The 25,137-nt window shown below is 42.2% G+C and overlaps 1 protein-coding gene across 8 annotated transcripts in view; it reads left to right on the plus strand.

Annotated features, from left to right (window-relative positions):
- Window positions 1–17,798, plus strand: part of nckap1 (NCK-associated protein 1) — a 256,739-nt gene extending 238,941 nt beyond the window's left edge. For 6 of the 8 annotated variants that reach the window (XM_038789224.1, XM_038789226.1, XM_038789229.1 and 3 more), the window contains 3 exons: window positions 455–564; window positions 15,932–16,021; window positions 16,815–17,798. In XM_038789224.1, coding sequence (XP_038645152.1) covers window positions 455–564; window positions 15,932–16,021; window positions 16,815–16,931 — 317 coding nt within the window. In that variant the 3' untranslated portion in view covers window positions 16,932–17,798. The remainder of the gene's footprint in view (window positions 1–454; window positions 565–15,931; window positions 16,022–16,814) is intronic. The other 2 variants (XM_038789228.1, XM_038789230.1) reach the window with 1 other exon arrangement.
- The last annotated feature ends 7,339 nt before the right edge of the window (window positions 17,799–25,137 follow it).

A 25,137-nucleotide genomic window follows, 5' to 3' on the forward strand; every position in this document is an offset into this window, starting at 1 on the left:
ATCTCAATCAGGGCCATTCCATGCTGTGATAATTCCAATTTTTAAAAAAATATCCATTTGTTAAATAATCCTATAAATTTTGCAAGTGGTGCATAAAGTACCATTAAAAAGATAATTTGCCATGAATTAAAATGGGGAAATTAGAGATAGGAACAGGTTGGAACCATCTGAAAAATAAATGGCTAATATGACCAGTATGATTCCCATTATATTCCAGTTTTCCATCTACTTGGAGCTTGTAACATCTTTTATCAAATGCTGGATTTCAAATTCAGCTGAAACTAGTAAAGTAATTTTTCTATGGCTGTTGATGCAATCTATCTGTTATCTTGTCATCTCAAATCAAAATCAACTAGAAAGACTAAAATCAGTGGGTGTTATACACTTCGCATGTGAAGGAGTCATTTAAGTAATTACTCTCACTTTAAAATAACTTTTCTGTTCAACTGCACAGGACATTGCAACAATATTCATTGTCTGGCCAAAGCTATAAACCAAATTGCTGCTGCCTTGTTCACCATTCATAAAGGAAGCATTGAAGACCGTCTTAAAGAATTCCTTGCTGTAAGTAGAACTCCATTCTTCATTCCTTTTAATCTATTGTACGTGATACTTCAAACCCGAAAGAGAGACAGAAAACCAGGTAAATCAAGAGGGCTGAGTGGGGAAGGAGGGCATAAATGAATGAGGGGGAAGGGTTTGGGAAGAGGGGCTGCTGAGTGAGTGAGTGCGGGAGTCGGTAGGTTAGGAATTTGCGTATGTGTGTGGGGGGGAAGAAGAGCTTCACAGGGTCTTTTGTCTCCATGGAATATGGAGAGCTTGGCTGAAATCTGCATGATTACATAAACAGCATTTTTTGCAAAGTACTTTAAAAACACATTTTCATTCTAAAATGATGTATTATATTTGATGTATCAAAATTATAGACCAATGCATTTTATCAAATCACCAAAGTGACTTCAGCATTTTAGGACTTTGTGAAGCTAGTGCACGTAATACTGGATGAAATTCATACTCTCAACATTATGTTTCTGGATTATGTACATGCCAAGTGAAGCAAAGGACTATGGCCGTGCTTTACAAACTAAGTGGACTTTAATAATAACATACTAAATATGAACGTATTGTTTTATTGCTGTTTTGTTTTTGCTGGCACCTGGAGTCATGAAGAGTTTTTCTATATGTATATGTACTATTCACGAACTGTGGACATCACTGGTAAGGCCAGGCTTTGTTGCCCATCTTTAATTGCTCTCGAGTTAACATCGGCTCGCATTGGAAAGTAATTTCTTTCTGGGATTTGGTTTTCTCAGCAATAAACATCTATTGTGGTCATAACAATTGGTGATGGTTTTCTGGAACATTATGTTGCGGAACCGACGAGAAAACAGGTTATATTAGATCCAATATTACGTAACAATTAATCTTGTGAAAGAACATTTGCAGATGAAAGACCATAATATGATGGAATTTTGCGTTCTGTTTGAAAGTGGGTCGTTCAAAGGAAAGCCAGAGTGTTTAATTTGAATTACGGAAATGATGAAGGTATGAGGAATACATTTTCTCAAGTGGATTGGGAAAATACAATAAAAGATAGTGACAATCCCTGATCCTTTTGCTGCCAGTCTGGGCTCAATAAAATCTGAGACGGATCTGCAGGTATCAATTATTGTTTTATTTCCACCAGCTTGCAAGGCTGACTCACTCGTGGGACCTTAGAACATGCAGCTGTCTTCTAGAGCTCCCAAAAGTTAGTGAGGGAGAGAACAAAGAAATCACAGCACATATAGATTGAATCACATCAAGATTCGCATACAAGCTTCCCATTGGTCATTCTATACACCTTCTGACCTGGCCATGTATCCTGATTGGCTCACTTCACATTTCCCAATCCCGGGCCTCTTGTTACCCAGCATGCTTTTCACCATTCTGTCTACGAGGCAAAGCTCCCCTCCCCACTTCCTAGCCATTCTGTGCTCATCCCTTTGTTCTCTATCTGTGAACTCATTACCCTCAGGGTCCTACTGTCTATCATATTTGTTTGTTCACTTCCTCATTAGGACGGTACATAGGCAATGGGTAGTCCTTGAAGGATTATTACATAGTTTACAGCAACTATACATTCCTTTAAGGCACAAAAACTCAAAAGGCAAAGTCAGTCAACAGTGGTTCACAAAGGAAGTTGATGATTTTATAACATTAAAAGAAAAGGCCAGAAATAGTATTAAAATTCAGGATTGCGTACATTGTAGAATACAGCAAAGGTGAACCAGGAAACGGATAAAAGGAGAATAAACTAGCAAAAAAACATTTTAAAATGACTGTAAAAGCTCCATAGGCATGTAAAAAGGAAATATTTAGCTTAAACAAATGTGGGTCCATCACAGCGTCAGGGGAATGTACAATGTGGAATACAGAAATGGCAGAAAAGCTCAATGATTCTGTCTTCGTTGATGAAGTGACAAGGAATCGCCCAGAAGTAAAAATCCAAGGGATGAGGAGGAATGAGAAATTGGAAGGAAATTGGTAAGTAAGAATGTTGTATTGGAGAAATTAATGGGGCTGAAGGTTGATAAGTCCCAGAACTTGGGTGGCGGCATGTAGGTGGAGGTCGCATGTTGGGTAGCTCCTGCTAGAGTCTCTGGTTTTTGGGACTTTTATGCCCGGTCTCGGGGATAGTTTTTGAATGAGTTTGTGTGGGAAGTCATAAGGTGGTTGGGGAATGTCAAAGTCCCAGAAGAAAGGTCCTGGAAAGAAGGGAACGAGTGAAAGTCCGCCGGTAAGTGCTAGTGTGAGTCCTGCAGGATGGAAACTCTTATCGCGGTTATGGCGGTGGAATTCGAAAGGCTGTTTGCTAAGCATTTGGAGGTGTTTCAGAGGGAGATGCTGGAGGAGGCGATTGCCCTGGTAAAGCGACAGTGATGAAGATGTTGCTCGAGGTGCAGGAGCAAGGAGAGAAGTTGAAGGAGGTGGAGGGGACACTGTCGCAACACAATGACCAGTTTGCCTCGATGCGTGAGGAACTGCGGAGGGTGGCGTAGGTCCACAAAGGGCTCAGAGCAAAGGTGGAGGACCTGGAGAAAAGGTCTAGGAGGCACAATTTGAGATTCGTGGGCCTGCCTGAGGGGGTGAAGGGCCTGAGACCGACTACTTTGCAAAGATATTTGCTGAGTTGCTGGGGGTGGGGAAAGGGGAGAGAGAGAGAAAAAACCCTCCCGGTATGAGTTGGACAGGGCACATTGGTTGCTCAGCCTGAAGCCTAGAGCGAATGAGCCACCAAGGGTGGTCATAGTCTACTTCCACAGCTACCATGTGAAGGAGAAGGTTTTGAGCTGAGGAAGCAGAGATGAGATCTGAAGTGGGAAGGCGTTAGTATACGCATATATCAAGATCGGACAGCGGAGTTGGTGAGAAGGCGGACGACCTTTGGATGGGTGAAGACGGCAGAGGAGTAAGATTTGGAATGGTCTACCCAGCAAAGCTGAGAGTGACTCTGAACTCGGACGTTTATTTGGAGACGATGGAGGCAACTGAGACGTCCGTTAAGGCTGAAGGAAAAGAGATGAGAGGATTTGGATTTGGTCGGGACAGGGATTGTTTTGTCTTGGAGGGTTTTCTATTTAATAAGGGTTTTGTTTCTGTCTCGGTGTTGTTTACAAATTTTCTATTTTTTTTCTTATGGCTGCGGTTCTGTTTTGTTTCTTGGTTTGAGGGAGGGGGCACGTGGGGCCAGGTTACTGAGGAGGGGGGGGGGGGTGGGGTGGAGGGGTGTTGCTCGGGAAAGGGTCACCGCACTAGCAAACATAGGTTGGTTAGTGAAAAGGAGTGTGGTGAGGGGAGGGGCTGTGGTCATTGGAGCCTGGTCGAACAGGGGTGGTACAGTGGGTAGCACTGTCGCCTCACAGAGCCGGGGTCCCAGATTCGATTCTGACCTCGGGTGACTGTATGTGGAGTTTGCACATGCTCCCAGTGTCTGTGTGCAATTATTCCGGTTTCCTCCACAGACGTGCAGGTTGGGTGAATTGGCCATGCTAAATTGCCCATAGGTTAGGAGCGTTTACTGGGGTTGGAGTGGGGAATTGGGCCAAGTAGGGTAAGAACACCATGTCAGCGGTTCTCAACGTTGATCTAGAGCCTTGTCCATTGGTGGCCACTTCTGGGGTGTCAGACTCACCAGGGCTATGGTCAGGGGTAAAGGTGGTGGATGTGCTTGCCTTAACCTCATTGATAGCCTGAAGGTGAGTTCTGCTACGATGGAGAGTGCCCGCTCTGCCTAGTGCCTCAGCCTGGTTGGGTGACCTTATGGACTTTTTATACCTGGAAACGGTCAAGTACACAGTCAGGGGATCAGCAGAGGGATTCTATCTCAGGTGACAGCCATTTATATCTCGCTTTTAATTACCATCAGCTTTTCGGGAGAAAATGGGATTTATTGGTGGGGTTAGGGGGCATATGGGGGGTTGGTTTTGGTTGTAGCCTTTGTTATGCTTTTTTCTACATCTCCGATTTCTTGTGTGAACAGGACAATTGTACCATGTTTGAACAATTTTCATAGTTGTAGTTCAGATCGTGTTTGTTAACTATGAAACTTTAATAAAATAGGAACATGGAGATTATCTTTGTTAAAAGTTACCTGTGATATAAACAGGGTGCATACTGGGAAACAGCAATTATTGAATATGATCCACTTAATAAGATTTTGCTACTGTGATTTTGCTTTTTGAGAGTTTGGAAGCCTTTCCTCCCTTGTATAAAGAGTGCATCAAGATATTATAAACACAAGACTGCTTTGCCAAGAAATGTTATGCTTGAATAAGGATTATGTTTAGATCAGGATTTCCATAAACTGTAGATAAAAATAGCCAATTTGCAAATATTTGAAAACTGTTAGTGCAGCCAATTTAACTATTCATTAAAAAACCACAAGATAATGTTTTAAAGTTTGTGTACAGTGAATTCATTCAGTAATTCAGTCTAAACAACACTTTTTATGTAAGTGATTAGATTCTAAATTGTGCTACTGTCTCTTAGTGAAATTTAGTAGTGCTTTGACTATATGTAGTGTGGTATTTAAAAACCTGGTTAATAGTGGTATTTTATGCTTGGACCAAGATTTATTTTTAAATGTTATGGTTGGATCAGATTGTGTGTAATGGAGTGACTGCAAAGTAGTTTGGTATTTTGGAATTTTGTGCTGGACCAGGTTATGTGTTTATCCAGAGTCAATGTATCCCTCTATTCTCCTTTTCTATATTCTGTTTGCCATTAACTTTTGCAGGTTTCAACACTTAGTAGATGGTATGAAATGTACGAAATATAAGATTTTAATCACTTAGTTACCTCATTAATTCATGATAGATGTTTTACCTTTTTTAAGATTAAAGGAGGGAAAATAATGCAGAAATGGCTTTCACTGGTGTTCCTTCACTGTGCTCACATTAATTGTGTAGCTGCAAAACCAGGGAGAAAATATTTTAAAATTACTGCATTCTGAAAATATCTAAAAGTAGTCTCGTTAATAAATGCCAATGGGATTACTCTCTGGTTCTACATGTCCAATAAGAGGATTGTGTTCAGAATATTGTACACTTATAAATTTGTGAAATCTTGTTATGACTTGGAAAACACTCCTGTAAAACAAGCATTTTAGCCTAATTCAACTTTCTGAAACCTTGCAGGGGGAATTTTTGTGTGTTTAGTTCAATGGTCTGCAACTCTTTCCATTACAGACATGTCGGGTCAACAAATTGTTATTTGATACCCTCATTCTTATTTTGGATATTTGTCAACTCTGCAATTGTTAAGGATCTATATTTTTTCTGATGTAATGTATTCCTTCGCATTTAAACTTTGCCTACTATATCATTTAATAGGTACTTCTTTTAGACTTTGGAACATTTCATCTACTATCTGTAAGTGTATTAAAGATTACTGTTAGTGTGGTCTGTTCTCAGTTTTATTGATCTTAAAACAGATGTAGGGTAATAGTGACCGAGAGATTACAATTAATCCAATAACTCATATTTTGTGGATCTTTTCTGTATATAAATTGGCCGCAGCATTTGCCTATGTATTTGCTTCCAAAAGCAATGCTTGGTTCTAATTCACTTTGGGGCATTCTGAGAATTTGCTACGGTGTGATATAAATGCAAGTTCTTTCTTCCTGCTACTGTTTTTCAACCCCCTAATGAAAATTGGCCATTTCACCTAAAATGGTGTAGTATTGGGATATTAAAGGTTGAGGACCATTTTATCTAGTAGCACTTTGGACACCTCATGCTGATCCCTCAGTTGCTAAGAGGGGGTGAACATTTTCTCAGGTCAGTTATTTCTCCCTGCCTAACTCTACTCAGTGGTACTAAAATACCACCTTAACAACCATTGCCTTAATTTGAAACAAGGTAATTGTTAGGATGTCACTAGATCTTCCCCAATGCCTTGTTTTGTTTGAAACTGTACCTCAATATTATCCCTTTACCAAGAAAGATTTTGCTGCTGTTGTGGACAGGGAGAGATATGGGATAATTTATCTCCTTGCCTCTCAACTGACTGCGGAAAGATATATTTTAAATAGTCATTTGGTCATGCAGAACTTGCTGAAAAAGAATACAGATGAAACATTTGTCTTGCATTCATCAGACAGCTGGGCAAGATTAACCAACAGGAAGGGGACAACAACTTGCACTGCATTAGCAGAAAATGCTGATTGGTTGGCAAGTGGACTTTGGTAGCGACATTGTCATGGAGAATGCAGCAGAGAACAGTTAACTATCAAGCTTTTGTTTCAAGTTCAAAACAGGCCAGGTGTTAATGATTGGGTACGGCATTGCCATGGGGAATGGCAGTCCCCCAAGCTATTGTATGATTGGAAAAGGACATGCTCTTTTTGTCTACCTGTGGAATATGTACGACTTCTAGCATGCGTAAGTGAGCAATATTGAGTCCAACTGATGCACCAAAACTAAATTTTAGAGTAATCCCTAGCACAATCAGGGTTGTTCAGCAAGTGTTGTCCAATTGTGAAATCGCATCAAATGTTGGACACTGTATGAGTTTGGCAAAAGTAGGTTGGTTGGGTTAATTCAGTAAGTACTATCTGTTATGGACATTCAAAGGGATGTGATATTTGATACAATCCTTTAGTTATTGGGATGTATGACCTACATATTGGCATCACCAAGGCATTGAAACTCGTGTACCAGATTACTCATTTCTGTGATAGGCAGAGCATCTTTTTGGCTTGACAGCAGCATCTTGTTAGTGTAAAATACTATTTGCGTTGCTACTGCATATTATCAGCATGCAAAGACTAGCTTCACAGTAGTACGGCACGGCAGCACAGTGGTTAGCACTGTTGCTTCAGAGTGCCAGAGTCCCAGGTTCGATTCCTGCTTGGGTCACTGTCTGTGCGGAGACTGCACGTTCTCCCCGTGTCTGCGTGGGCTTCTTCCGGGTGCTCTGGTTTTCTCTGGAATAATTATTTAATTGAATCCATAAGATGTCCTGCCAAAGGATCTGAAGGCCTTCAAAAAATAATTAGACAATTACCTGAAGAGAAAAATATTGCCAGGCTGTAGAAAAGGTGCTGGGGGTGGAGGGTATTGTGGGTGGGTGAGTTGCTGCTCTTATGTTGTATGATTTAACAGACTTGATATTCTCCAAATAGGTATATCAGATCCTAAGTCACTTGAGCATTTTAAGCGCACAGCACAGATGGGCTATTTGCAACATAAGCTAAATGCAAGATCTGTATCCACATTGAGTACAAAGGGTTTGCCATACAACCAATTTTGAAAGCACCGGTAGCAGGGCCATAACAATTTTCATAATTGTTTGGCCAGTTTGCATATCTTTCATAGAAAAAGACTGATATGCATTTATATAGCGCCTTATATATAGCACCTTTCATGCACTCAAAAATCATAGATCTCAAATTTGGGCATGTCCTTCAAAGGCTCATCAAAAATGAGAAGACGCCAGCTGCTTCTCTACAGGCAGGGAAGGAAAGTTATTGCAGGCTAGTTTACTCAGCTTCTTGATTTCATTGACAGGTTGGGAAACAGAGATGTAGCAGGGAATAAAAAAACATAGCTTGATGTGGGGGAAACCTTTTCAAGGAAATCTTGCACTTCCTTAAATTGGCACTGTAAATCTACAATATATTCCCGCAATTGCACATTAAAACAACTGTGAAGAACATTTTAAATTCCATAAAAAAATTTTAGCAACAGCAGGGAATAACATTTCGCAGGTTTCATTTGGGATGTGCAAGCCTAGTTTTTATTGCCCATCCCTAATTACACCTAAAGATGTAGGTGTAATTTGCACCTACATAAAAGCATCTGCCCTGTGTGATGAAGATACTCAGTTCTGTAAGGTAGGAAGTTCCAGGATTTTTACCTAGCAACAATAAAGGAATGGCAAAATATTCCAAGCCAGGATGGTGTGACTTGGTGTTTCCCATATAGCTGCCACCCTTGCCCTAATTTGTGGAGCTTTTGAGTTTGGGAGGGTATTGCTGGAGAAGCCTTAGTGAGTTACTGCAGTGCACATTTTGGATGGTACACACTCCAACAATTTTGTGGTGACGAGGGAGGGAATGTTTAGTGTGGTGGATAGGGTACCTATCATATAGAACATAGAGTGCAGAAGGAGGCCATTCGGCCCATGGAGTCTGCACCAACCCACTTAAGCTCTCACTTATCCCCGTAACCCAATAACCCCTCCTAACCTTTTGGACACTAAGGGCAATTTAGCATGGCCAATCCACCTAACCTGCACGTCTTTGCACTGTGGGAGGAAACCGGAGTACCTGGAGGAAACCCACGCAGACACGGGGAGAACGTGCAGACTCCACACAGACAGTGACCCAGCGGGGAATCGAACCTGGGACCCTGGCGCTGTGAAGCCACAGTGTTAGTCACTTGTGCTACCATGCCGCCCCTATCAAGTGGGATGCTTTGTGCTCGATGATATTGAGCCTCACTTTTATTCTGTCACGTGGAGAATATTCCATCACACGTCTGACTTGTACCTTGTAGATGGTGAATAGGCTTTGAAAAGTCAGAAGATGAATCACCCACTGCAGAATAACCAGCTTCTAATCTGCTGTAATTACCACAGTATTTATGTGGCTGGCCAAGTTAATTTCTGGTCAATGGTGATGTCTCAGGATGCTGATGGTGGGGCATTAGGTGGTGGTAATGCCATTGAATATCAAAGGGAAGTGGTTAGATATTCTTTCTTGTTGGAGATTGCTATTGACTAACTAGTGTAGCTGGAATGCTTCTTGCCAATTACCAGCCCAAACCTGAATATTGTACTAGTCTTGTGGCATGAAATTACAAGCTGCTTCATTAACTGAGTAGTTGCAAATGTAATATTGTAAATTGTATATACTGTGCATCCATCAGTGCACAGCCCCACTTCTAGCCTCATGACAGAGGGAACACCAGTGATGCAGCAGCTGAGGATGGTTGAGCCCAGAACACAGCCCTGAGGAAAACCTGCAGATATTTTACTTATGCACTTTGCTTTCTAGAGACAAAATCAGTTACCACAGAAATAAGAACAAGTGAAATTTCAACTGCATTAGAAAAGTATATATAGATTTTGTAGAGACATGTAAATTTCGATGAATTTAAGTGCTCCACTTCTGCAGGCAAAATATCTAGTTTCAAAAGTAACACAATGTTATGCTGAGAATACTACTTCAGATTTAACTTGTTAACTTAAATGGCAGAACAAGAATGGTTAAAGGGTTAGTGGCTGCATAGATACAGAACTGCCTGACAGACAAAAAACAGACAAGTATTTAAGTGGTTTTCCCCAGGAGTCGGCGTAGGGAATACAGCTTTTCAATATATTCATGATATGGACCCAGTTTACAGGGCTTAATTTCAAAGTTTGACAATGAAACTAATATGAGAAATTAATAAACAGTGAGTGGGATAGTAACAGGCTTAAGAAGGACATTAAATTTTACGGAAAAGTGTGAATTGATTAATTTTGGTCGGACAAATTGGGAGAGACAATATAAATAGCACACATTTAAACATTTGCAGGAATGGAGTGTACAAACATGTCTTTGAAGAAGACCATTCAAGTTGAGAAGGCTATTAGAAAGGCACAGGGGATCCTTGGATCTCCAAAGCAAGGAAGTTATACTATACCAGCTGGAGTAGTGTCCTGGTCTGGACATAACACTTTAGGAAGGATGAAAATGTTCGTAGAGAGGGTGTAGAGATTTACGAGAATGGTTGCCGGGGTGAGGGATTTCTGTGGTGAAGCTATATGGCAGCACGGTAGCATTGTGGATAGCACAATGGCTTCACAGCTCCAGGGTCCCAGGTTCGATTCCGGTTTGGGTCACTGTCTGTGCGGAGTCTGCACATCCTCCCCGTGTGTGCCTGGGTTTCCTCCGGGTGCTCCGGTTTCCTCCCACAGTCCAAAGATTTGCAGGTTAGGTGGATTGGCCATGATAAATTGCCCTTAGTGTCCAAAATTGCCCTTAGTGTTGGGTGGGGTTACTGGGTTATTGGGATAGGGTGGAGGTGTTGAACTTGGGTAGGGTGCTCTTTCCAAGAGCCGGTGCAGACTCGATGGGCCGAATGGCCTCCTACTGCACTGTAAATTCTATGATCTATAGAAGCTGGTAATCTTCTTGTGAGTGCAGAGAAAGTTAGAGGTATTTGATACTGTTCTCTACATCTTCTCTACAGTTGTAGCACCATGTACCGTACACTTCACCCTCTGTCTATGTATTTACATTGTGTATTTATCGTATGTTCTATGTTTTCATGTATGGAGTGATCTTCCTGGACTGTACCCAGAACAATACTATTCACTGTACCTTGGTACACGTGACTAATCTAAATCTACATGTGACAAATCTAAATCTAATCAAAATGATTAAGTGTTTTGATAGAGTAATTAATGAGAAATTATTTCCAGTGGCAGACGGGTGAATAACCAGAGATTTAAGATAATGGGAAAATAATCATGAGGGGGAGAAATATCTACACAGCAAGTGATGATCTGGGCACTGCTTGAAAGAGTGGTGAAGACCACTTCATTGATGGCTTTCAAAAAGGAATTGAATGCATAGCTTCACAGTGCCAGGGTCCCAGGTTCGATTCCCAGCTTGAGTCACTGTCTGTGCAGAATCTGCATGTTCTCCCCGTGGATTTCCTCCGCGTGCTCCGGTTTCCTCCCACAAGCCTCGAAAGATATGCTGTTAGGTAATTTGGACATTCTGAATTCTCACTCTGTGTACCCGAACAGGCGCCAGAATATGGCGACTAGGGGCTTTTCACACTGGATTAATTGCAGTGTTAATGTAAGCCGACTTGTGACAATAAAGATTATTATAAAGGGGGAACTTTCAAAGTTTATGGGGATAGAGCTGTAGTTAGATAGCTGTTTCAAAGGGTCGGTGAGCCAAATGGTACCCTCCTGACTTGTAATTCTGTGATGAACCTTTGGCTAAAGAACTGGCCTTCTGGGGATGATTTTCAATCTGAGTCTAAGGTATGAAAGTTCAAATTTATGATTTCATGATGGTTTGCAGACTGTTCATACAAAAAAAGATGAAAAGTTGGAATACAGGTTGAAACAAAATATAAAGCTTTGTTCGTGTTGCGACCATTCAGAAGAAAGCTCACTGACAAAGCCACTTTACAAATTTGCAATTTTTCAGTTTCTTTTGAGATTTTTTAACTATGTTCTTCCTCCAAAATCTATGCAAAAGAGTTCTCTAAGTAAGACAGAACAATAAATTATTTACCTGGAAAATAAAATTTTAATTATAAATTAGGTCAGAAGGAAGTAGTAATAAAGCTTTTACAAGTGGGACATAAACTGGGAATATAGTGAGCAGAATTAAGAAGTACAGTTTGAAAATGTTATTGCAGACATTTGATGTAATTTAAGAGCCAGAGTAACAAAATTACTTCTGACATTGAGTAACTTTGCTGTACTATTGATTATGTTTAATAAAGTAGCGTGGTATCTCAACATGGCAAGCTGAGGGCAGCATGGTGGCACAGTGGTTAGCACAGCTACCTCACGGCGCTAAGGTCCCAGGTTTGATCCCAGCTCTGGGTCCCTTTCCGTGTGGAGTTTGCACCTTCTCCCCGTGTTTGGGTGGGTTTTGTCCCCACAACCCAAAAGATGTGCCGGGTAGGTAGATTGGCCATGCTAAATTGTCCCTTAATTGGTAAAAATGAATTGGGTCCTCTAAATTTATTTTAAAAAGCATGGCAAGCTATTCAGGCCCAGAGAAACAAGGATTTCCTTTGAGTTGACCATGTGGGGATACAGAAAAAAAATCATTAAATTCATTAAGAATAAGAGATACACAAAATATGGCAAAAATTATTTCTGAAACCATATTTGTTTTTGAAAAATATTAGATTTTGGGAGGAAAACATTGTTGCGTGGTAATATTATCTTCGAATACTTCTAGCAATCTTGCATGATTAAAAGAGTTGATTTTATGAATTTGCACTCTGAACACAAGGCTTTGTGCACCAGAATTGCACATCAGGAGTTCAGGCACGGAGCATACTCCACAGGATTTTCTGCCCATTAAAATTAATGGCCAATGTTGCAGGTTTGGTTGACCTCTGTGCCCAATTCTTTGTATGAACGCTAGGCATGCAAAGCTCCAGACTGGGAATTCACATTTTTGAAATTATCCTGAAATATTTGAAATGAATTCCACTACCCACACGTCCAAGAATTCCTTGGAGATACTTGCGATCTAAGGGATAAAACATTTCCATCATTCCTTTCAAAGATTATTTTTGTTGCTTTTTTCATGACTGAGCAGTCATGAAATTAATATGCTGTGAACTTGAAATATGTCAATCAGTCCTTCAACCTCTTCCACCTTTCAAGTGGCTCATGGCTGATGTGTGCCTCATTTTGTTTTCGCCATCTTTGCTCTTTGATATCTTATTTAACAAAAACTATCAATCTCAATTTTTTAAAATGTTATTGACCTAGCTTTTTTCGGGTACGAGTTCAGGATTTTCACTACACTTTGTTTGAAAAGAAAGTGCTTTCTGTTACAGTCTGATAAATTCCAGTAACTTTCACAAAAATTGAATGAAACTGGCAGATCCGTGGCTATCTGTCCCTCCCTTAATTGCAAGTTTCCATCCAAAGGCACAAATTCAAATCTGGAGAGCTTTGGAAAATTATGACTAATACATTGAATAATGTATGCATCAATTTATTAATTTTTATGGGTGGAAAGTATTAGCCCTTGAATTTGTGCATCTCAAATCCTTTGGTTGTCCCTGCCTTTTTTCACTTATGGAATCTGCTAAGTTCCTCCACTTTGGAAACTGATATGAAATATTTTATTTAGAAGTCCACCGTTTCATTATTGTCCATTATAGAGTTGCTTGACTTTAATGGACCCTCATTCCCTTTCATTATTTCTCTCAACTTGTTAGACTTGCAATTTTTTCCCCTTTTTATACTGGTTGTTTTCTTTATCTCGTTTTCTAGCTCCCCTAATCTGCTGAATCTCCACTTTTCCTTGCATATCATTTTTTGACTGTGGTTGCTTAACTATACAAGTGGATCCATTGCATTTTGTGAATATGAATTGGTTTAGTATAGTACTGCATGTTTTCTTGAATACATTCCACTGCTGAAGGTTTAGTCATTAATGGTTCCACCCAGTTTATTGTGGTCAAACCGTTTTCTCAAGCTTCTGAAATTTGCCTTACTTAAATTTAAAACCTTGATTTGTGATTCTTCTCTCTCTCTCTCTCTCTCTCTCTCTCTCTCTGTTGAACCTAATATCAAATATGTGTGCTGCCAACATTTGGTGTTAACACCAGTGTGGGGCCGGGTATGGTTGGTGGGGAACAAAAGCAATAGTAGCTGAGAACAGCTGAGCAGAAGGATTAATCTGGGCTGGAGAGATTGTTTTCATGAGGAGGAGCATGATGGAAGGGCTGGGGATGGTAAGAGCAGGATGGTAATGGCATGGGTGGGCTGGAAGGTTTTGGATCTGGTTGGCATGGAAAGGCATGGGATTGGGATGGCATTTGAGGAAGGGGTGACGTGGAATGTTTAGATCAGGTGCAAACTAGATTGTGTGCCAAAATGATGGGGGAAATTATTTGACGCAACTAATTATTGAATGTTATTCTCGGTTCCAAGATTGAAAAATCATTAGATTTGAATGAAAATGTTTAGAAAATCTATCTGGCAAATTAAAAGAACATATCGGCATTGATTCTGTAGATAAGCAAAATGATAACCCTATATACTTTCTAGAGTAAACTCTAAAGTCCAATGGGCATGCCACCATGCAAAATTTGACAACTCTAGGAAGGAGCAGTTATAATGTGACAAAATTTGAATCCATATAAGGACTTTGTCATGGAACAAAATCGGTGGTTATAGAGATGTTTTCTTTGAAGATGTAACTATGACACTGATTTCAAAGAAATTATGTTTATTCTTCAAATAATTTTGAGCCCATGAAATGCAAACCTACATTTTCAACAGTTCCCAATTAAACTTTCATGATCTTTGACAGTAAATAAATCATGAGGCTAATTTGGATTATTCAGAAGGCTTGTTTTTATACACGGGCAGCTTTTTCCAGTATGAGACATTTTGACTCAATTAGTTTTTGATGTGTTATGACCAGATTAGAAGTGGTTAACTGATTCTATATCCCAATCTTGTGTTTTAATTTAAAAGAAATGTGATGTTGTCAATTCCATATCTGTCTATATCTTGGTGTAAGAATTAAGCCAACCAGATTCCTTGAGTTAACAAATAAGGAATTAATTTTGTTACAACACCCTGGGCTAGGGTGTGGTCAATTCGAGCACCCCCTCCTCACCCCCCTTGACCGAGGAGTCCCAACACAATTGAATTAACTAATAATTCTTAGAAAAATACCAAAAGTCTTTGGGCCTTGGCTGCCCAATGATTACAGTCACCAGGTTTGTAAATACAAACACTTTTTATTTATGACAAGAACTGTAATGAAATATGTAGCAGTTGCAACTGGTTAACTATTACCTAATCCCCCACTTTAACGTGCCCTCCTATACACACACAGGAAGAGAGGGATGAAAATAATAAATACACTGAGTCTTTCTTTCAGATGGTTGTTTCTTGTACACTTTCCTTCAAATCAGGTATTCAGGTCAAGATTTCTGCTTTCCAGTCTGTAATGGTTTTTACTGTAGATTCATTCAGGTCTCTACAGTTTCAGAAATACTTTTCTGGAGAAAACACAAGAGAGAACAGGTCCTTGAGTGTACAGGGACCCGATTCTACTTTCCTTGGGCCTTGAAAATCATCCCACTTGGGCAGGATCCAATCACCACCTGTTGCCAGGCAAAATACAGCCTTTTGGCCAATTGATTGGTCACAAGCCAACCAATCGAACCAAATCCCTCCCACCCCATCTCTTGGGTGCCACAACGTCTGAGTTCTGTTGTCCAAAGCTAGTACCATATACTATGTTGCAACTTTCTGAATTCCTCATTATTCCTGCTGCTTGACTTAAAGATACATGTCCATTAAACTTCCATGGATCAAAATGATAACAACCAAAAAAAGGGGAAATAAATGAATCAACAGGCAGGACCTTTACAATTTTATTATTAAACCTCATTCTGGTAATGATACAAAATGTTAAAAATGTACAGATATGTATAACTTCAGGGAGCAGCCAGCATGCCTCACCTTGATAATGTTGGCACAAAAGTATGTATTTTTCCTCTGATTAGCATCCATCAGAATTGTTCCGACACGAATCGGAAGATAATCTTTGTTAGTGTTACAAGTAGGCTTACATTAACATTGCAATGAAGTTACTGTGAAGATTTGGATCTGTGTTTGAAAAACAGCACTATCAGTGTACTTAATTGCAAATGTTTCTCTCCAGCTTGCCTCTTCAAGTTTGCTAAAAATTGGACAAGAGACTGACAAAACTACTACCAGAAACAGAGAATCTGTTTATTTACTGCTTGACATGGTGAGTATGAAGATAAAATGTCAGTAGGTATTTATGATATGCAGTCAAGTTAAAACCAACAAAATGCCACAAAATCCTTGAAACTAGAATACAGGGAAGACATTGAGTCTATGCTTCATATTCAGCTGGATTTATCTGAGTGGAGAGAGCTCTTTTTAAAAATATTTTACTACCTAAATTTACCAATAGAAGACCTTTTGTCGCCTCATCAAATTCCAATGACCTTGTACTATAGAGGTTCATTGGCATAATGTGAACAACTCTGCAGTGGTCTTATTTCCCATTGCCAAATAGTTGCAGAATATATCATGGTTGATTGTAATGATGGTCCTGTCCAAATTGTACAATAATTCAGTGTGGGGTTTTTTTGTTAACCTACAAGTTCTTTTATTCTTGGTTCTACAGAAGCAGTAGCCAACAACTCGAAGTGTCACAAATTTATTTAAAGAGTCAAGCAAGTTCAGATAACCAGGACAATTGCTTGCACTCAGCAATGATGTTTTATGTCATGAGCTCATCTGTAAACATCCAGCTTGTCTGTTTTTGAAAAATTACCCACACTGTTTGTTTTAACTTTGCACTTACAAACACTTTGTCCTGAAAAGATTGTGCAGTGTAATATTTATGGTGCTTTTGCTGAGCTGCCAACACTAGTTTTGTTGAGACTTTTTGTGGTTTGTTTGCACCACTGTATATGCGTAGCAACAGTCTGGCCTACTTTAGTCACTAAAAACAGATTGAAATGTGACATTGTATGTAATCATTGCTGACATGTGGTTGGAATTTTCCTCAGATTGTACAAGAGTCTCCTTTCCTGACAATGGACCTACTGGAATCTTGCTTTCCTTACGTCCTCCTGCGAAATGCTTACCATGCTGTCTACAAGCAAAGTGTCACATCTTCTGCATAAATTGGAATTTAATGGAGGCAGGATCCAATTTAACTCAATGTTCTGCAGTGCTGGTTTACAAGCTAACAACTGTCGAATTGTTTCACTTTATAGTCTAAAAATCATGAAACGGAATCATTTTTCATGAACATACATTGTAGACCAGTGGTTTCTATTATGTTATTGATATGCTTGACTGGTTTGCTGAATAGTGACAAAGCTGAATGGTTTTACTTTAAATAGCAGCTACATTTGTTATAATTACATTACAATGTTGATTAAATTTTAAAAATCAATTGTGCACAAGAAACAGCTGTTTTGAAACCATCTTCCTTAAAGCTGTATTAAATGCAGAGGAAAATTCATCTAATTATTATTTGAAGATGATGTTCTTGGTTCCTTCTGTGTATAAATTATTTCAGATAAGGCAAGAAAAGATTTGTACCTGTCATTCTTTTTGACAGTAAATGGGATGGATGGGTTATTATTTGCATTTATGTGGATTTATTATGATAATTCTGGTTCTTTAAATTTTAAATAATTGCTATATTAGTTACTCTCAAATACATGATGTAATATCTACAAATTCTATAGGAATGCTGAAACCGCCGAAAACAATTCTAGCAATCCACTGCACATTACCCAATGAACAACAGAAGTGATGTTTGTATAAAGCATAGTATAATTTTTTTTATAAAACTAACTTCAGTGGAGAGCTTGTTGAAATTCACACTACCATTGTACCCTGTTCTATGGTATGACTATGAATATTTATCACATATTGATAAAATGGCAGCCCCTAATCTCTTTTATATGTTTTACATTTTTCAAGTTTTAGTGTATCTTCCATAACAAACAATAAAACACCAGGTTACTTCACATTCACAACAGCGAATGCTCATTTGTTAGTTCAATTCCTATTTGATTTGTTACTGAGAATGTTGCATACAAGTAAATGCTTAATTGATGTTTTCCTTTAGCTGACCTGATAAGTAGATGCGCACATTTAGAGTTTGGTACAATGCCAGTTGAATTTTAGAATACTGGTGTAAAATTTGTAAAACTAAGATTCGTCTCACTGAATCCACAAGGCCTGAACTTACCCACAAGGCCTGAACTTATCCTTGGTTTTAGGTTTAAATGCATATAACATACCCTGAAGTTATTCAAATGGAGTAACTTTAACATCCTAAAGTTCAGGAGTACTCAAATGGTCTAAATTTATCATCATCTTCACATTGAAGGTGTATAAGCAGCTTAGTTCAGCAGTATTCATGGCCAAGAGCTTTTAATTTGGGTGCAGTTGGCGATCCGGGCGAAAATTGCAAACTTTAAGCAATTTCTTTCCTCTAATTTGTACAGAAAAGCTAGTAGTGTTACTAGCGACTATAAAACAATTGGCGATTATCATAAAAAGCCATCTGGTTCACTAATATCCTTTAGGTAAGGAAATTTGCTGTCTTTACCTGGTCTGACCTACATGTGACTCCAGACCTAGAACAATGCAGTTGACTATTAAATGACCACTCAGTATATCAAACCACTGCACAGTCTACAAAAAGGAATGAAGCCAGTCGGATCACCCGGCATTGACCGTGGCACCAGAAACTACAGCGGCAAACCCAGCATTACTGACCATGTAAAGTCCTCCTTACTAACATCTAGGGGATTATGCCAATATCGGGTTTGCTGTCCCACAGCTAGTCAGGCAACAGCCTGACATAGTCATACTCTTAGAATCATACATTACACACAATGTCCCAGACAACACCATTCCTGGATATGTCCTATTTTAAAGGCAGGACAGAGTTGGCAGCACAGTGCCATACAGCTGGGAGGGAGTTGTATGGGAGTTCTCAACTTCAACTCTGGATCCCATGAAGTCTCATGGCATTAGATCAAACTGGGGCAAGGAAACTGCCTGCTGTTTACCACCTACCATCCCCTCAGTTGATGAATCAGTATTTCTCCATACTTCTTTGAACACCACTTGGCAGAAGCTCGGAGGGTGGTTCGGGAACGGAAATATAGAATTTACAGTGCAGAAGGAGGCCATTCGGCCCATCGAGTCTGCACCAGCCCTTGGTAAGAGCACCCGACACCACCACCCTATCCACGAAAACCAGTAACCCCACCTAAACTTTTTCGGACACTAAGAGTCAGCTTTTTATGGCCAATCCACCTAAGCTGCACATCTTTGGTCTGTGGGAGCAGACCAGAGCACACGGGAAGGACATGCAAACTTCACACAGACAGTCACCCAAGCGGGAATCGAACCTGGGACCCTGCCACTGTGAAGCTACAGTGCTAACCACCGTGCTACCATGCCGGAAGGTACTCCGGTTGGAGGACTTCAATGTCCGTACCCAAGAGAAACACAGTAGCACCAGTACTGACTTAAACTGGCTGAGTCCTGAAGGGCAAAGCTACTAGACTGGGTGTGTGGCTAGTGGTGAAGGAATCAACAAGTGGGAGGAATCTATTTTACCTCATTCTCACCAACCTGCCTGTCGCAGATGCATGACAGTATTGGTAGGAGTCACCACTGCTCAGTCCTTATGGAGACATTGAGGAGTACCCTCCATCATGCTATGTGGCACTCCAACGTGCTAAATGGTATAGACTTAGAACAGATCTAGCAACTCAAGAATGGGTATCCATGTGGTGCGGGCCATTAGCTGCAGAGTTGTACTCAACCACAATCTGTAACCTAATGGCCCAATACGTCCCACACTCTACTATTATGATCAAGTGAGATGATCAACCCTGGTTCAATGAAGAATACAGGAAGGCATGCCAGGAGCAGCAACAGGCATACCTAAAACATTTGGTGTCAACCTGGTAAAGCTATAATACAGGACTACACTCATGACGAACAACAAAACCAACCATGCAATCCCATTTCCATCAGATCTGAGCTCTACAAACGTCTACCACATCCAGGCGTGAATGATGGTAGACAATTAAACAACTAACTGGGGGCGGTGGAGATCCCCATTCTCAATGATGGGGGAGCCCAGCCCAGCAAAGGACGAGGCTGAAGCATTTGCAACAATCTTCAACCGGACGTGGAGTGTGGATGATCCATTTTGGCGGCCTGAGTTGCCGCTAAATATTACTATTGCCTTTGTGGAATAGTGTGCTGATTGATTTTGGGGTTAATTGTATGCTGACTGTTCGGAGAGGGGAAGAGGTAATTGTGCTGACTGTTTCGGGGAGAGCTGTAATTGTGTGCTGACTGTTTCGGGGGGGCTGTAATTGTGTGCTGACTGTTTCGGGGGGAGCTATAATTGTATGCTGACTGTTTCGGGGGGAGCTGTAATTGTGTGCTGACTGTTTCGGAGGGAGCTGTAATTGTGTGCTGACTGTTTCAGGGAGAGCTGTAATTGTATGCTGACTGTTTCAGGGGGGGCTGTAATTGTATGCTGACTGTTTCAGGGGGAGCTGTAATTGTGTGCTGACTGTTTCAGGGGGGCTGTAATTGTGTGCTGACTGTTTCAGGGGGAGCTGTAATTGTGTGCTGACTGTTTCGGGGGGGCTGTAATTGTGTGCTGACTGTTTCAGGGAGAGCTGTAATTGTATGCTGACTGTTTCAGGGAGAGCTGTAATTGTATGCTGACTGTTTCAGGGGGAGCTGTAATTGTATGCTGACTGTTTCAGGGGGGGCTGTAATTGTGTGCTGACTGTTTCAGGGGGGGCTGTAATTGTGTGCTGACTGTTTCAAGGAGAGCTGTAATTGTGTGCTGACTGTTTCAGGGGGGGCTGTAATTGTGTGCTGACTGTTTCAAGGAGAGCTGTAATTGTGTGCTGACTGTTTCAGGGAGAGCTGTAATTGTGTGCTGACTGTTTCGGGGGGGGGGCTGTAATTGTGTGCTGACTTTCAGGGAGAGCTGTAATTGTATGCTGACTGTTTGGGGAGAGCTGTAATTGTATGCTGACTGTTTCGGGGGGAGCTGTAATTGTATGCTGACTGTTTCGGGGGGGGGCTGTAATTGTGTGCTGACTGTTTCGGGGGGAGCTGTAATTGTATGCTGACTGTTTCAGGGGAACTGTAATTGTGTGCTGACTGTTTCGGGGGGAGCTGTAATTGTGTGCTGACTGTTTCGGGGGGAGCTGTAATTGTATGCTGACTGTTTCAGGGGAACTGTAATTGTGTGCTGACTGTTTCGGGGGGGGCTGTAATTGTGTGCTGACTGTTTCGGGAGGAGCTGTAATTGTGTGCTGACTGTTTCGGGAGGAGCTGTAATTGTATGCTGACTGTTTCGGGGGGGGGGGGCTGTAATTGTATGCTGACTGTTTCGGGGGGGGCTGTAATTGTGTGCTGACTGTTTCAGAGGGAGCTGTAATTGTGTGCTGACTGTTTCGGGGGGAGCTGTAATTGTGTGCTGACTATTTCAGAGGGAGCTGTAATTGTGTGCTGACTGTTTCAGAGGGAGCTGTAATTGTGTGCTGACTGTTTTGGGGGGAGCTGTAATTGTGTGCTGACTGTTTCGGGGGGAGCTGTATTCTGTCCTGACTGTTTCGGGGGGAGCTGTAATTGTGTGCTGACTGTTTCAGGGAGAGCTGTAATTGTATGCTGACTGTTTTGGGGGGAGCTGTAATTGTGTGCTGACTGTTTCGGGGGGAGCTGTATTGTGTGCTGACTGTTTCGGGGGGAGCTGTAATTGTGTGCTGACTGTTTCAGGGGGGAGCTGTAATTGTGTGCTGACTGTTTCGGGGAGAGCTGTAATTGTGTGCTGACTGTTTCGGGGGGGGGGGGGGCTGTAATTGTGTGCTGACTGTTTCAGGGGGGAGCTGTAATTGTGTGCTGACTGTTTCGCGGGGGGGCTGTAATTGTGTGCTGACTGTTTCGGGGGGAGCTGTAATTGTGTGCTGACTGTTTCAGGGGAACTGTAATTGTGTGCTGACTGTTTTGGGGGGGAGCTGTAATTGTGTGCTGACTGTTTCGGGGGGGGGGCTGTAATTGTGTGCTGACTGTTTCGGGGGGGGGCTGTAATTGTATGCTGACTGTTTCAGGGAGAGCTGTAATTGTGTGCTGACTGTTTCAGGGGAACTGTAATTGTGTGCTGACTGTTTTGGGGGGGGCTGTAATTGTGTGCTGACTGTTTCGGGAGGAGCTGTAATTGTGTGCTGACTTTCAGGGGAACTGTAATTTCATGCTGACTGTTTCAGGGGAACTGTAATTGTGTGCTGACTGTTTCGGGGGGAGCTGTAATTGTGTGCTGACTGTTTCAGGGGAACTGTAATTGTATGCTGACTGTTTCAGGGGAACTGTAATTGTATGCTGACTGTTTCGGGGGAGCTGTATTCTGTCCTGACTGTTTCGGGGGGAGCTGTAATTGTGTGCTGACTGTTTCGGGGAGAGCTGTAATTGTGTGCTGACTGTTTCGGGGGGGGGGGCTGTAATTGTGTGCTGACTGTTTCAGGGGAACTGTAATTGTGTGCTGACTGGGGGGGCTGTAATTGTATGCTGACTGTTTCGGGGGGGCTGTAATTGTGTGCTGACTGTTTTGGGGGGGGCTGTAATTGTGTGCTGACTGTTTTGGGGGGGGCTGTAATTGTATGCTGACTGTTTCGGGAGGAGCTGTAATTGTGTGCTGACTTTCAGGGGAACTGTAATTTCATGCTGACTGTTTCAGGGGAACTGTAATTGTGTGCTGACTGTTTCGGGGGGAGCTGTATTCTGTCCTGACTGTTTCGGGGGGAGCTGTAATTGTGTGCTGACTGTTTCGGGGGGAGCTGTAATTGTGTGCTGACTGTTTCAGGGGGGAGCTGTAATTGTGTGCTGACTGTTTCGGGGGGAGCTGTATTCTGTCCTGACTGTTTCGGGGGGAGCTGTAATTGTGTGCTGACTGTTTCGGGGAGAGCTGTAATTGTGTGCTGACTGTTTCGGGGGGGGGGGGGCTGTAATTGTGTGCTGACTGTTTCAGGGGAACTGTAATTGTGTGCTGACTGTTTGGGGGGGGCTGTAATTGTATGCTGACTGTTTCGGGGGGGGCTGTAATTGTGTGCTGACTGTTTTGGGGGGGGCTGTAATTGTATGCTGACTGTTTCGGGAGGAGCTTTAATTGTATGTTGACTGTTTCGGGAGGAGCTGTAATTGTGTGCTGACTTTCAGGGGAACTGTAATTTCATGCTGACTGTTTCAGGGGAACTGTAATTGTATGCTGACTGTTTCGGGGGGAGCTGTAATTGTGTGCTGACTGTTTCGGGGGGAGCTGTATTCTGTCCTGACTGTTTCGGGGGGAGCTGTAATTGTGTGCTGACTGTTTCAGGGGGGAGCTGTAATTGTGCGCTGACTGTTTCGGGGGGGGGGGGGCTGTAATTGTGTGCTGACTGTTTCGGGGGGGGGGGGGCTGTAATTGTGTGCTGACTGTTTCAGGGGAACTGTAATTGTGCGCTGACTGTTTCGGGGAGAGCTGTAATTGTGTGCTGACTGTTTCGGGGGGAGCTGTAATTGTGTGCTGACTATTTCAGAGGGAGCTGTAATTGTGTGCTGACTGTTTCAGAGGGAGCTGTAATTGTGTGCTGACTGTTTCGGGGGGAGCTGTAATTGTATGCTGACTGTTTTGGGGGGAGCTGTAATTGTGTGCTGACTGTTTCGGGGGGAGCTGTATTCTGTCCTGACTGTTTCGGGGGGAGCTGTAATTGTGTGCTGACTGTTTCAGGGAGAGCTGTAATTGTATGCTGACTGTTTTGGGGGGAGCTGTAATTGTGTGCTGACTGTTTCGGGGGGAGCTGTATTCTGTCCTGACTGTTTCGGGGGGAGCTGTAATTGTGTGCTGACTGTTTCAGGGGGGAGCTGTAATTGTGTGCTGACTGTTTCGGGGAGAGCTGTAATTGTGTGCTGACTGTTTCGGGGGGGGGGGCTGTAATTGTGTGCTGACTGTTTCAGGGGGGAGCTGTAATTGTGTGCTGACTGTTTCGCGGGGGGGCTGTAATTGTGTGCTGACTGTTTCGGGGGGAGCTGTAATTGTGTGCTGACTGTTTCAGGGGAACTGTAATTGTGTGCTGACTGTTTTGGGGGGGAGCTGTAATTGTGTGCTGACTGTTTCGGGGGGGGGCTGTAATTGTGTGCTGACTGTTTCGGGGGGGGGCTGTAATTGTATGCTGACTGTTTCAGGGAGAGCTGTAATTGTGTGCTGACTGTTTCAGGGGAACTGTAATTGTGTGCTGACTGTTTTGGGGGGGGCTGTAATTGTGTGCTGACTGTTTCGGGAGGAGCTGTAATTGTGTGCTGACTTTCAGGGGAACTGTAATTTCATGCTGACTGTTTCAGGGGAACTGTAATTGTGTGCTGACTGTTTCGGGGGGAGCTGTAATTGTGTGCTGACTGTTTCAGGGGAACTGTAATTGTATGCTGACTGTTTCAGGGGAACTGTAATTGTATGCTGACTGTTTCGGGGGAGCTGTATTCTGTCCTGACTGTTTCGGGGGGAGCTGTAATTGTGTGCTGACTGTTTCGGGGAGAGCTGTAATTGTGTGCTGACTGTTTCGGGGGGGGGGGGCTGTAATTGTGTGCTGACTGTTTCAGGGGAACTGTAATTGTGTGCTGACTGGGGGGGCTGTAATTGTATGCTGACTGTTTCGGGGGGGCTGTAATTGTGTGCTGACTGTTTTGGGGGGGGCTGTAATTGTGTGCTGACTGTTTTGGGGGGGGCTGTAATTGTATGCTGACTGTTTCGGGAGGAGCTGTAATTGTGTGCTGACTTTCAGGGGAACTGTAATTTCATGCTGACTGTTTCAGGGGAACTGTAATTGTGTGCTGACTGTTTCGGGGGGAGCTGTATTCTGTCCTGACTGTTTCGGGGGGAGCTGTAATTGTGTGCTGACTGTTTCGGGGGGAGCTGTAATTGTGTGCTGACTGTTTCAGGGGGGAGCTGTAATTGTGTGCTGACTGTTTCGGGGGGAGCTGTATTCTGTCCTGACTGTTTCGGGGGGAGCTGTAATTGTGTGCTGACTGTTTCGGGGAGAGCTGTAATTGTGTGCTGACTGTTTCGGGGGGGGGGGGCTGTAATTGTGTGCTGACTGTTTCAGGGGAACTGTAATTGTGTGCTGACTGTTTGGGGGGGGGCTGTAATTGTATGCTGACTGTTTCGGGGGGGGCTGTAATTGTGTGCTGACTGTTTTGGGGGGGGCTGTAATTGTATGCTGACTGTTTCGGGAGGAGCTTTAATTGTATGTTGACTGTTTCGGGAGGAGCTGTAATTGTGTGCTGACTTTCAGG

This window comes from Scyliorhinus canicula, chromosome 2 (assembly GCF_902713615.1).
Source record: "Scyliorhinus canicula chromosome 2, sScyCan1.1, whole genome shotgun sequence".
NCBI lineage: Eukaryota > Metazoa > Chordata > Chondrichthyes > Carcharhiniformes > Scyliorhinidae > Scyliorhinus > Scyliorhinus canicula.